The sequence below is a fragment of the Octopus sinensis genome, linkage group LG14 (assembly GCF_006345805.1).
Source record: "Octopus sinensis linkage group LG14, ASM634580v1, whole genome shotgun sequence".
In the NCBI taxonomy this organism is placed as follows: Eukaryota; Metazoa; Mollusca; class Cephalopoda; order Octopoda; family Octopodidae; genus Octopus; species Octopus sinensis.
This window is the reverse complement of record NC_043010.1, coordinates 18,550,981-18,564,596: the sequence shown is the minus strand read 5'-3', so window position 1 is coordinate 18,564,596 and position 13,616 is coordinate 18,550,981. Positions and strand designations below refer to the sequence as shown.

Genomic DNA, 13,616 nt, shown 5'->3' with positions numbered 1-13,616 from the left:
CTGTGTGGAGCTTAGGTGTTTTCACTCATAAACACATACACCACCCGGTCTGAGATTCGAACCTGCAATCCCTCGACCGCGAGTCCGCTGCTCTAACCACTAGGCCATGTGCCTCTACCAAGTGATCTTTACTATCACAACACATGTCTGAATAACATCCTCTCTACTCCCACCAATGATGTACAGCTCTGGGATAGCCTTGATGTTGTGGACCACCTCCATGTTCACAACCTCTCCCCCAATTGTATTTTTGCCCTAACCTCAACTAATCAATAATTGTGAGTGGAATTTGGGAGATGAACTGTGGACAAGGTTGTCCTCATTACATGCACAAAAATACCTTCTGGTATTCATTTAGTCCTAGTTACACAGACAGGTGATTGTTTGTTACTGAGACCATCAGAAGTGAACCAGGGACCAGGCTGTTGGAAACCTAGAACCATTCTTACTCTTTATGGTTGATGAAAATAAATAAATCATGGAATCAGTACATTGGGCTGCTTCTGCTTTCCAAATGTATGTATGTATGTATGTATGTATGTATGTATGTATGTATGTATGTATGTATGTGTGTGTGTGTATGTATGTATGTATGTATGAATGTATGTATGTATGTATGTATGTGTGTATGTATGTATGAATGTACATATGTGTATGTATGTATGTATGTATGAATGTACGTATGTGTATGTATGTATGTATGTACGTGTGTATGTATGTATGTGTAGGTATGTATGTTTGTATGTATGTGTGTATGTATGCACATAAGCATGTAACTGTGTGTATCTGTGAATGCATGTCACTGTGACATCTCAATCTCTCCCTTCCTCTATCTTTCCCTTTCTCTCTCCCCCTTCTCTCTCTTCCACCCTATCTCTCACCCTCCCCTCTTTCTACTCTGATTCCTTCCTCCTATCTGAGCTAAAGATTAAAGAATTAACAGTGATACACTGTAGAGGATTCCCTTATCTGTTGATAGCAAAACACAATTGATTCACCAACTGTTGACAACCTTGTTGAAGCTCTCACTCTATCTCTTATTCACTTTGTTGTTTTAACTTTCTATCACTCTGGTATTTAGTTTTCATGCTTGAAATGATGATGATGATGATGACGACGACAATGTTGATGATTCCATCTGAAATATTACACACACATATACATACATCTATGTGCATATCCTCACACAAACACACATGCACACACTCATACAAAGACGTATATATAATATATATATATATATATGGCCGCAGCTCCGAGCTGAAACTTAAAAAAAAAAAATATATATATATATATACACACACATCATCACCATCATCATTATCGTTTAACGTCCGTTTTCCATGCTAGCATGGGTTGGACAGTTCAGCCAGGTTCTGGGAAGCCAGGAAGCTGCACCAGATTCCTGTCTGATCTGGCAGTGTTTCTACATCTGGATGCCCTTCCTAACGCCAATCACTCCGAGCCAGTCAAGACGGTGCTGGCATCGCCCACATTCAGATGGTGCTTTTTACATGCCACTGACACAGGGACCACAACTACAATTTCCATTTGATTTTATTTTGATTTTGATGTTGATGTACTTGACTCAATAGGTCTCCTCAAGTACAGCAGGTCACCCTACAATCCAAGGTACTTTTGAGTGGGCTGGTTATGTGATACTGGTGTAGGTTACAGCTGGGAACTCACTTTATTTGCCAGGTCTTCTTAGTCACAGCATATCTCTAGAGGTCTCGGTCTTTTGTCATTGCCTCTGTGAGGCCCAGCATTCAAAGGTCATGCTTCACCACCTCATCCCATATCTTCCTGGGTCTACCTCTACCCCGGAATCCTTCAACTGTTTGGAGTGGTACTTCTTCACACATCTCTCCTCATCCATCCTTAGTACATGACCTTACCAACGCAAACGTCTCTCTTGCATGCCACATCCGCTGCTTCTTATGTCCAACATTTTTTTCAGGGTGCTTACACTCTGTCGTGCGTGCACACTGACATTACACATCCAGCGGATCATGCTAGCTTCATTTCTTTCAAGCCTATGCATGTCCTCTGCAGTCATGGCCCATGTTTCACTGCCGTGAAGCAGGGCAGTTTGCACACATGCATCATACAGTCTACCTTTCACTCTGAGTGAGAGGCCCTTCGTCACCAGTAGGGGTAGAAGCTTTTTGAACTATGCCCAGGCTATTCTTATTCTAGTGGTAACACTCTCTGAGTATTCGCCCCCACTACAGACTTGGTCACCTAGGTAACGGAAGCTATCAATGTGAAATAATTCTTTTTGGAATGATCTGCCTTGAAGTGGATAAAGCTATAAATAACAGAGTGTAGATATCAGGTTAAAAAAACCCTAGGATGAAATAAAGTCAAAAACTGCTTGTTGGATTCAAACCCACATCTTCTGTAAACAATTATAGTTTTATCTATTTCAATTTCCACTGTTAAGAATAAATTATTTCTCATTCTCTCAAAGTTTATTAACTCTTATGAATTAATAAAGAGAAGAAAGCTTCTAAAATGGATGGAACAATTTGAAGGATTAAAAAATAAAAATAATGAAATTATTGTATACAGTGCTCAGGTGCCCCACAATTTGTCAAAAGTGCATATAAAGTATATGCAGTAATGTACAAATGTCTGGGAAGCGAACAGTGTATGAGTCAGATACATGCTTGCATGTGTATGGAGGGGAGAAAATCAGGTGTAGAGTTGGCGAATCTTAGGAAGCATGGAAGCTTTGAAGGATGCAGTGTTCCAACAACTAACAACTGATGCCGGCAGTTTGTTCCATGCTTCAGCAACTCTTAGCGTGAAAAAATGTTTCCGAAAGTCATGGGAGCTGTGCTGTTTTCTGACTTTGTAAACATGTCCATGGGTGTTAGACGAGTGGAGTTTGAAAAGGTGCTCAGAGTTATTGTTTGTAAGATGGTTGGTGCAATGGTAGAACTTCTGCTCTGTGTATGTATGTGTGTGTGTGTTTATGCATCCTTTTCTTCACATCATGTAATAGCTGTAAGTGAGTGTCACTGTCGTATAAGCAGTGCCATTTGTTTCTCACCTCCTGTGAAAACATGTTTGACCATGCAAGGAATATTGCCTTGCTTGGAAACGGGTAAGAGTTGGTGGCAGGAAAAGCATCCAGCCTGAGAAAAATCTGTTTCAATTCAAACAAGTATGGGAAAGTAAACATTAAAACAATGTTGTATGTGTGTGTAAGTGTGTCTATGCTTGCATATATATATATATAATATATATATTATATATATATATATATATATATATATATATGCATATATGGTGTGTGTGTGAGTGTGTGTATACACGCGTGCATGCACACACTCACATACACACAAACAGATACATACAAGTATATATAAATTCAATATGAGTATAAACATAATAGTTTGCTGTTCAAAGCAATACACACACACACACACACACACACATATATAATGCTGAAAAATTCCTGGTTTTAGGGGTATCTCGAAAGGCCTGGCTGGAGGCCCACCAGTCTTGAGTTCTTTTACAGGGCTTAGAAAAACCAAAGGACCACAGCAATAAGTGTGTGAATCTGACATGTTGATTAAAATCCTAATTAACTGATCCTCCCATATTTTCTTTTACCCAAAACCAGCAACTTTTCAGCCCCCACCCATACTTATATACACACAGGCACATAATGTATATATGTATATATATACTGTATCTACTGCTCTATTCTTTAGTGTTTTTTCTGGATGTATGATTCACTGACGATACATAATATATACATACATACATGCATGCATGCATGCATGTATGTATGTATGTATGTATGCATGCATGTATGTATGTATGTATGTATGTATGTATCGAGTGTTAGGTGTGATGTAAAGAAAGTGAATATATATATTATGTATGTCATATATACGTGTATATATGTATGTGTGTATATATATGTGTGTGTATGTATATATATATATGTGTGTGTGTGTGTATGTATGTGTATGTATATATATACATACACATACATACACATATATGTACACACACACACACATATATATATACACACATACACATATACATATATAAGATATACATTCAATATATATATATATATATGTATATGTATATATATATATGTATGTATATACATATATATATATATATGTATATATATACATATATATGTATATATATATGTATATATATATATATATATATATATGTATATATATATATAAACACACACACATATATATATATATATATATATACACACACATATATATACATGTATATATTAAATGACTGTTAAGTCCACAAATCATTCTGACATTAGATTCCATTGTCTAGAGAGGAAGTATGCGTGATGGAAGGCTTGATGGTTGGGGTGGTGGTGGTGGGGGGGGGAACATTGGAGGTGATGATGTCGTTAGTGGTGATTGGTATTGATACAATTAAGATGTGATGGGGGTTAGTGGAAATGGTGGGGAAAATCGACAAATTTAATTAATTATTAAAGACGAAATTATTAACTATATTAATGACATTAGGTAAAAGATAAACATAGGGAAATAAATATTTATATAAGAATGTGTATTTATGTGTGTCTCTGTGTGTGTATGTGTGATTATGTGTATGTATGTACACGTGTATGTATCTCTATCTATCTAGGTATATATTATATAATATATATATATATATATATATATATATATATATATATTATATATATATGTATATGGATCCATATATGTTTACATAATACAAACACACACACACACACATACCAGAGTAAGCACTTTAACGTGAAACAAGGTGGAAAAAACATAGTACTTGAATACCGGTGGTAGAGTAAAACTCTTTTATTGATAAAGCTGCAAAGACACCACGAAAACTATTACTCACAGTTTCATGTTCCCGACGAAAGGGAACGTGAAATTCTGAGTAACAGTTTTTGTGAGGCCTTTCCAGGCAGCTTTATTAATAAAGTATTTGTATATATATATGTATGTATGTCTATATATATGTGTGTGTGTGTGTGTGTGTATATATATATATGTATGTATATATATATATATATATATACATTTATGTGTGTGTGTGCCTGTGTGTGGTGTGTATGTATGTGGGCATGTATGTATATATATATATATATATATGCACATACACATGCACACATACATGCACACACATACACACACATATATATATATACATACATACACACACACGCACACATATATATACATATATATATGACACATAATATATACATCCATATACATACATACATATATATATATATATATACATCAAAAGGATGTGTTATAGTACTATTCCACATACAAAAACAGCTATACCAACAATCCAACATACCTCCATCATCAGCTGCCTCATGGATGTCATTATGGTTTCGACACCTGGGCAGTACCATTCAATCCGGCAGTGTCAACACATTTACCTTATGTGTATATATATTATATATCTATATATATATATATAATATATATATATATATATTATATATATATATAATATATATATTATATATACATATATATATATTATATATATATATATAATATATAATATATTATATATTATAATATATATATATATATATATATATATATATATATATATATATATATATATTATATATACACACACACATTCATATATGCATACACATGTATACACACACATACATATGAAGTGACTGATTGGCATAGTTGTTAGAATGTCTGATAGAAGGCATTGTGACATTTGTTCTGATCCCCTGTACTATGAGTTCAAATCCCATTAAATCCAACTTCACTTTTATCATCAATAAGTAAACTAACAGTCCAGTGTTGCCTGCACCCCACCACCACCTCCAGCTCTCTCTGCATGTCCTGTAATGTCCTGAGTGTTTAAAGGTGAAAGCCTCCCCCCTCCATCACCTCGTAGTCATTCTTGTGTTTGTCATAATTGTCTTCATCAGTGTCGTTGTCATCTAAATCTGATTTCCATCCTGGCATGGATGGGTTGTGATGCCCTGAATCAGTTCTTTATTTGGAGTCTTTCTCCTTCTTGATCGACTGAAGGGCCACATCTTGTGTGTACCTTTCAGCTTTGATGTATGTAAGGTTTCCATGATGTATGTAAAGTTAATGCTAGTGATGGTGGTGGTGTAGTAAATATCTCTATTGGCCAAGTGGTTGTGGCATGGCTGGGTGGTAAGACATTTGTTTCCCAACTCCATGGTTACAGGTTCAGTCCTACAGCATGGAACCTTGGGCAAATGTTTTCTACTATAGCCTTGAGCTGACCAGAACTTTATCAGAGGATTTAGTAGATGGAAACTCTGTGTGTGTGTTTGCTTCCCATGCTTGACAACCGATGTTGGTGTGCTTATGTCCCCACTATTTAGTGGTTTAGCAAAAGAGAGTGATAGAATAAGTTTTAGGCTTAAAGAAAAAACGAGTCATAGGGTCAATTTGTACGACTAAAATGCTTCAAGGTGGTGCTTCAGTATGGCCACATTCTGATGACTGAAACAAGTAAGAGATAAAAGATATATATATATATACATAAATAAATAAATATATATTATATATATATATAATATATATATATTATATATATATATATGTCATATATATATATATCATTAATCATCATCATCGTTTACATCCACTTTCCATGCTGGCATGGGTTGGATGGTTTGACTGGAGACTGGCAAGCCAGAAGGCTGCACCAGGCTCCTATCTGATTTGGCAAGGTTTCTACAGCTGGATGCCCTTCCTAACACCAACCACTCCGAGAGTGTAGTGGATGCTTTTTACATGCCACCAGCAGAGGAACCAGTCAGGTGGCACTGGCAATGATCATGCTCGAATGGTGCTTTTTACGTGCCACTAGTACAGGACTAGTCAGCTGGCACTGGTATACGTATATAAAATAAAAGGTATATATATGTATATATATATATATATATATATATATATATATATATATATATATATATATAATATATATATATATGATATACATATACATACATTATATATATATACATATATATATTGATGTATGTGGATTTTACATTGTGCGTGTATATATGTGCCTTTGTTATACAAGACTGCTTTTGTATGCATATGAATATTACATCATTGTACATATATGTGTATATGTTTCTGTTGTGTGAGTATTTGTGTGTGTGTGTATGTGTGTTCATTGCCGTCTTCCTCATTTCCTTCCAAATCTTTCCCAGCTTTCGCTCTCTACCATTTTTCGTGTCCAACCCATTCTCATCTCAACATAGTTGTCACTCTCGTACACTACAGCTCATCCCATTCTCAGTTTTTCTTTTGGCCCATTAGTACCAGTCATATGTTGGGCTCAAAGCTTAAACCATGCAGGGGCTAAGTTCATGCCGTAAATGAATGGTGAAACCATGAATGGCTTAGAAACCTGACCTAATCCTTGGGACCACGTTCCCCACTGTGAGAAGAGGGGATAACTGTGGCAATTTCAGAGCTTGTACATGTAAACAAAGCCATGATTGTCGGTCGCACCTGGGTGTTGGGCCACAAAACACCCAACACACTTGACTTCTATTCACTGCTCTAAACAAGAGAAATGAGTAAGAATGTAAAAACTTAGTGTCTATGCATGAAAGAGTCCTCAGTCAATCTGTGCCAAACGGCTTCTCTCTGAGTACGTACCTTAGCTCTGTTACCATAGCAACAGTCTTCATATTTTTGGATTAGACCTTGTATGTGTGAGTGTATCGAGTGAGAGACCTGAATATTATAGACATGTACCACACTTTCCTGACTCCATCACCGTAGTGGTGATTGTGGTTGGATGCTATAAATCCCAAAGGATTTCCAAGAGATTAAAAAGACAAACACTTACCTCTTGCTGTCTGTCTGCTTCTGATCAAAGGCATCAAAGAAGAGGTATTTTGACAATTGATGACAACCTTTGTTATATAAACTGTCAATACCTTGAATGGAGACCGAGAGAAAGAGAGAGAAGGAAAGATTGAAACAGATAAATACCAAATATTTATAAAGAACTACAACAACTGAAGTCAGGGAGTTTAATTAGTAATTACATCAGGACATAATTAATTGGTACATTATTTACAGTATTTGCAGTTGATGGATATTTGTCCTCATCTTGTTCATTGTTAACACAACCTTTTGGCTGATATACCCTCCAGCCTTCATCAGATGTCTTGGGGAAATTTCGAACCAGGGTTCTCATTCCTAAGGTATTTTTCGATGTTACTATTATATTATTATTATTATTATTATTATTATTATTATATTATTATTCAGGTCACTGCCTGGAATTGAACTTGGAATCTTGGGGTTAAGAGCACGCACTCTTAACCACTATGCCATATGCCCCATTTGCTCACCTAAGGATGGGATCAAAGTGAAGAGGAATTCCAGTGTCACCTTTATACACTTCAACACCACCACCACCACCACCACCACCACCAACAACAACAACAACTTCAAAAAATACCTTAGGAATGAGAACCCAGGTTCGAAATTTCCCCAAGACAACTGATGAAGGCTGGAGGGTATATCAGCCGAAATGTTGTGTTAACAACAAACAAGATGAGGACAAATATCTGTAAAATGTAAATAATGTAAATAATTCCTCATCTCTTAAATATAGAATTGGATGATACCTGTTGTGATACTCACTTGTGATGGTACACACCTACTGTAATACTCACCTGTAATACACAAGACAGCATCTAATTCACCACCAAGGAGTTGTTGGACTTGTCTAAGACGACTGCAACTGGAAGATGAAGATGGATGAGTTTATGAGATGTGTGTGTACATTCGCACAAGGATATGTTAGCACATACATACATACATACATGCATATGCATACATACATGCATGCATGCATACATACATACATATGCATGCATACATACAAACATATATACACATACACATACATACATACATACACACACACATACATACATACACACACATACATACATGCATATGCATACATACATGCATGCATGCATACATACATACATATGCATACATACATACAAACATATATACACACACACATACATACATACATACATACATATGCATGCATACATACAAACATACATATGCATGCATACATACATACATACATGCATGCATACATACATATGCATGCATACATACATACGTACAGACATACATACATACTACATACATCATGCATACATACATAATACATACATGCATATGCATACATATGCACAGACATACATACATGCATGCATACATACATGTATGCATACATACATACGCATGCATACATACGCTCAGACATACATTCATACATAGATGCGCATACATACATACATACAGACAGACAGACATATGTGCACAAATGTAATGCCAAAATCAATCACATTGGCATAAGGTGACTATTCATCTTTCATATAAAGTATATTATTGGTCAACATTTTTGCCACGAAATCAAGCATGGTAAAAAATTGGTTATCTTCTTTGGATGAATGTGAAGAATCGCCCTTTTTTGGCAAAAGATCATAGCAGTAATGAAGAGGAGAAACTCAACCACTGGTCAATATGTGGAATTATGACTAAATGCACCATGGTTGGACAGGAGACTGGAATCAGCTTTTGCAGGTCACAGAACTTTGGAACTGGATTGAGATTTCTAAGGTCAATTCTATAAAAAGTTTGGAAAGATCCCTCGATTAGCTAAATGAAAATAATGAAGGATAACAGGGATCTAAAACAGCCCCAACTATTTGTATTTCAGTGCCAAACATTTATGATAACAAAGCAACCTAAGGGTGGTTGGACTGACCGACTGACCAGTGTTGGAACATGTCTTATGTCCACTCTGTACTGACTGGATAATATGGAGATGATATAGGACATTAATGGAATTTTATAAGCCTTAGAAATTCACCCTGACACTGCATATAGGCATAGCATGGTGGATAAAGGCATTAGTTAATGTAGTGCAGTTAGCTAGAGGTTCTTAGTTCAATTCCAGACAAGGCACTAAGGTAAATCACAAGACACCTGAAGAACACAGCCAAAACATAGTGCAAAGTAACAACCAAGATGAGGACACCACACAATAGGAGCCAGACCAATGACATCAGAAGTTGTCCAGAAATGTTCCAGGGACTAAATACATGCACTCAACCACACATACACATTCTGAAACACACTCACACACACATACAGAAACAGTAAAGAAAGATACACTCATGTTCTCAAGTGACTTGAAGACTCATCAGAAGAGCTTAAGTTAATTCACACACATAAACTCAGTGATATGTGTGGTAAGTAGATTGCTTATCAATCACATGGTTCCGGGTTCAGTCCCACTGCATGGTACCTTGGGCAAGTGTCTTCTACTATAGCCTCAAGCCGACCAAAACCTTGTGTGTGGATTTGGTTGACAGAAACTGGAAGAAGCCCGTCGTATACACACACATATGTATATGTGTGTGTATAGGTATATGTTTGTGTGTGTGTGTGTGTTTGTCCCCCCAACATCGCTTGACAACCGATGCTGGTGTGTTTACATCTCTGTAACTTAGCAGTTCGGCAAAAGTGATTGATAGAATAAGTACTAGGCTTACAAAAAAAATAAATCCTGAGGTCGATCTGTTTGACTAAAGGCGGTGCTCCAACATGCCTGCAGTCAAATGACTGAAACAGATAAAAAAAAAACAAAAAAGAAAAAGAAAACGAGTCACTTTGTTAGGGACCGGCTTGGATTCTGCAAAGGGGAAATAAAACTAAAAAAAAAAGCCACTAAAAAATAACAAACATGCACATAAATGCAGACATAATCGGTGAGGCTAACTTGGGACAGTGAAGAGAAGTGTGTAGGGTTGTGGAAATCACCTGCCCAGCAGATGTCAGCATAAAGCAGAGGTTCTCAAAGTTTTGGGACCACAGCCACCCTCATGGCCACAAAATACCCCCAGCGCCCCACCCCTATTTTCATATATAAATAAATATTTTATATTTTACTAATTTAAATATACTGTAAATCTTTTGATATTTAATATAATATTATATAATTTGTATACAATATTATAATAATATTATAAATTCATAGCGTCCCCCAATCCACTGCCTTCATCCCAATTCCTCCTTTTTCTCTACCGCCCCCTCCCCCGACACCAGTGCCCACCTAGACCCTTTCACCGCCCACGGGGGTGGGGGTGGGGGTCACCCACTTTGAGAACCTATAACATAAAGCTAAAGATCAGCGAGGAAGACAACACCTGCACTGAACTATTGAGAAACTTACACCTACTCTTTCCAGATTACAAGTTCAGGTTTATACCAGTAATTATTGGAACTCTGGGTTTTGTAACAAAAACAGCACCAATCTTCAGAAATTAGGTTTCTCAGAACCAGAATGGAGAAAGTTAATTCGGAGATTACAAGATACAAGCCATCAATGGAATTGTCCAAATGTCTTTTATTTCTGTCATCATTAGACTGATAGGGACCCCTTGAAGAATTTTAGCTGAACGAATCGAACCCAGAACTTATTTTAAGCCTTAGTTTTGTTCAGTCGGTCTCTTTTGCCGAACCGTTATATTACCTGGACGTAAACACACCAACACTGGTTGTCAAGCGGTAGTGGGGGACAAACACAGACACAAACACTCTCACACATATATATATATATATAAGAAAAGCCCTTCCTCTCTTACACACGAGGAGCTTCTTTCAGTTTCCGTCTACCAAATTCACTCACAAGGCTTCGGTTAGTCGGAGGCTATAGAAGAAGACACTTGCCCAAGGTGCTACACAGTGGAACTGAACCCGCAACCATGTTGTTGGGAAGCAAGCTTCTTACCACGCAGCCACGCCTGCGCCCGAAACTTTTCAGAAGTTTATCATTTAAGTATGTATGCGCAGGTCTAGACATGCAATTATATGCATGAGAATGTATACATGAAACGAAACATGCAGTCCTGCACACGCACTGACTCCAAATACTTCACACAAATAATTTCTGGATGTTGTTTAAAGTTCCGATGAAGGAGACGTGGATCAAGCTTAGAAACCGGTTCTTGCTCTATGCGCAAGAAATCTTGAAATAAAACTGAATATCAACGTACATAAGAACATAAATGAACGGACAGACAAACAGATACGTATACGTGACAACATACGTACATGCATGAGTGTGAGTGCACTACGTGTGCGACAAAAGGGATAGTCATGGCTGGAAAGCCTTTGGTATATATACATACAAAGATTTTACTGACGGCCTTCTTGGGGCTAAACAGCAGGTCACTTACCTAACAAACGGTATGGGATCCATTCTTGTTTTAAAAAAGGAGATAGATAGATAGATAGATAGAGAGAGAGAAAGAGTGAGAGAGATAGACAGAGAAAGAGAGAGAGATAAAAATCAATGTCAAAATGGAAGACTGAAACGCGCACCAGGTAGTTCTGTTGCTATAGCAACGAAACAACAAACCGGGATCGAGGCTCACTAATCTTCAGCCGACGTAGTGTGACTACCTCATACTCTTCCTCACTGCTTATGTTTTACTTACCTCTTTTCATAGTATGTATGCTTGCATGCACGCTTGTCTGTCAGCCTGTCTGTCTGTGTACGTATGTATGCGTGCATGTATGTAATGTAACTGTATGTATGTGTATATGTCTGTATGCATTTATTTGTGTGTGCGTGTGTATCTATGTATGTAGATATGTGTGTGCATTTGTGTGTATGTATAAGTATGCGTGTATGAACGTACTTACCTATGTATGTATGTATGTATGTATGTATGTATGTATGTATGTATGTATGTATGGAATCTTTTCGGTTTGAACGGCATTTTTTTCTAGCGGTGTCATATGAAATTGTCACCCATAATTATGACCCTAGTATCGATCTATTGCATTTCAATCTGTTTTAGGGTTAGGGTTAGTTAGGGTTAGGGGTGGGGGGAAGGGTATCTTTTTTCTTCACAAATGTAAATAAATCCAATCTGTTTCTTAAACGAGGGACATATTCATACGGCGCAGAATGTTTTTTTTTTTTTACCTCAATGGACGTCAGTGATTGGTTGAAATTGCAGAAATTGCAGAAAAAAACAACAAATATCTTACAAACTATAGAATTTTCTCAGTAAAATCAAGAGAAAATGATGTTTTATAAACACATTCTACGAGTATACGAAGTTTTAAAGTGTTTAGTTACCTAGAAATTATGTTAAAAACTGCCGTTCAAACCGAAAAGATCCTATGTATGCAGACAGTCCTCATTTCCATATTTTCCAAAGTCTATCGAAGTATTCTTTTGTCTTTCTGAAAGTTTTACTTAAACAACCAGCGAGCAACATTCTCGTCGATTCTCAGGCTTCTGTAACATTCGCCATTGGTGATAGGGAAGATAGACTGGTCATTGATATCCATATTCTTTGCCTGGTCAACAACCTTTTATTCGTTTGAGTACGAAAATTGTGAAGGTGTGTGACTTAATGGTGAGTGTATAGTAATGGCGTCAGTTCGAAACCTAGCAACGCGTTGTGTTCTTGGACAAGACACTTTATTTCACGTTACGCCAGCTAGCACAATTTG

At 36.8% G+C, this 13,616-nt stretch overlaps 1 protein-coding gene across 2 annotated transcripts in view; it reads right to left on the bottom strand.

The window, feature by feature from the left end:
- The window catches only part of LOC115219220 (uncharacterized protein C20orf194 homolog), a 70,143-nt gene extending 57,705 nt beyond the window's left edge, over positions 1-12,438 (bottom strand). The window contains exons 1-3 of one of the 2 annotated variants that reach the window (XM_029789353.2): positions 12,326-12,438; positions 8,729-8,796; positions 7,891-7,981 (exon numbers count right to left, since the gene is read on the bottom strand). In XM_029789353.2, coding sequence (XP_029645213.1) covers positions 7,891-7,981; positions 8,729-8,796; positions 12,326-12,348 — 182 coding nt within the window. In that variant the 5' untranslated portion in view covers positions 12,349-12,438. Of the gene's footprint in view, positions 1-7,890; positions 7,982-8,728; positions 8,797-12,325 lie in introns of those variants that run through there. The other variant, XM_036508710.1, reaches the window with a different exon arrangement.
- Between the last annotated feature and the right edge of the window lie 1,178 nt (positions 12,439-13,616).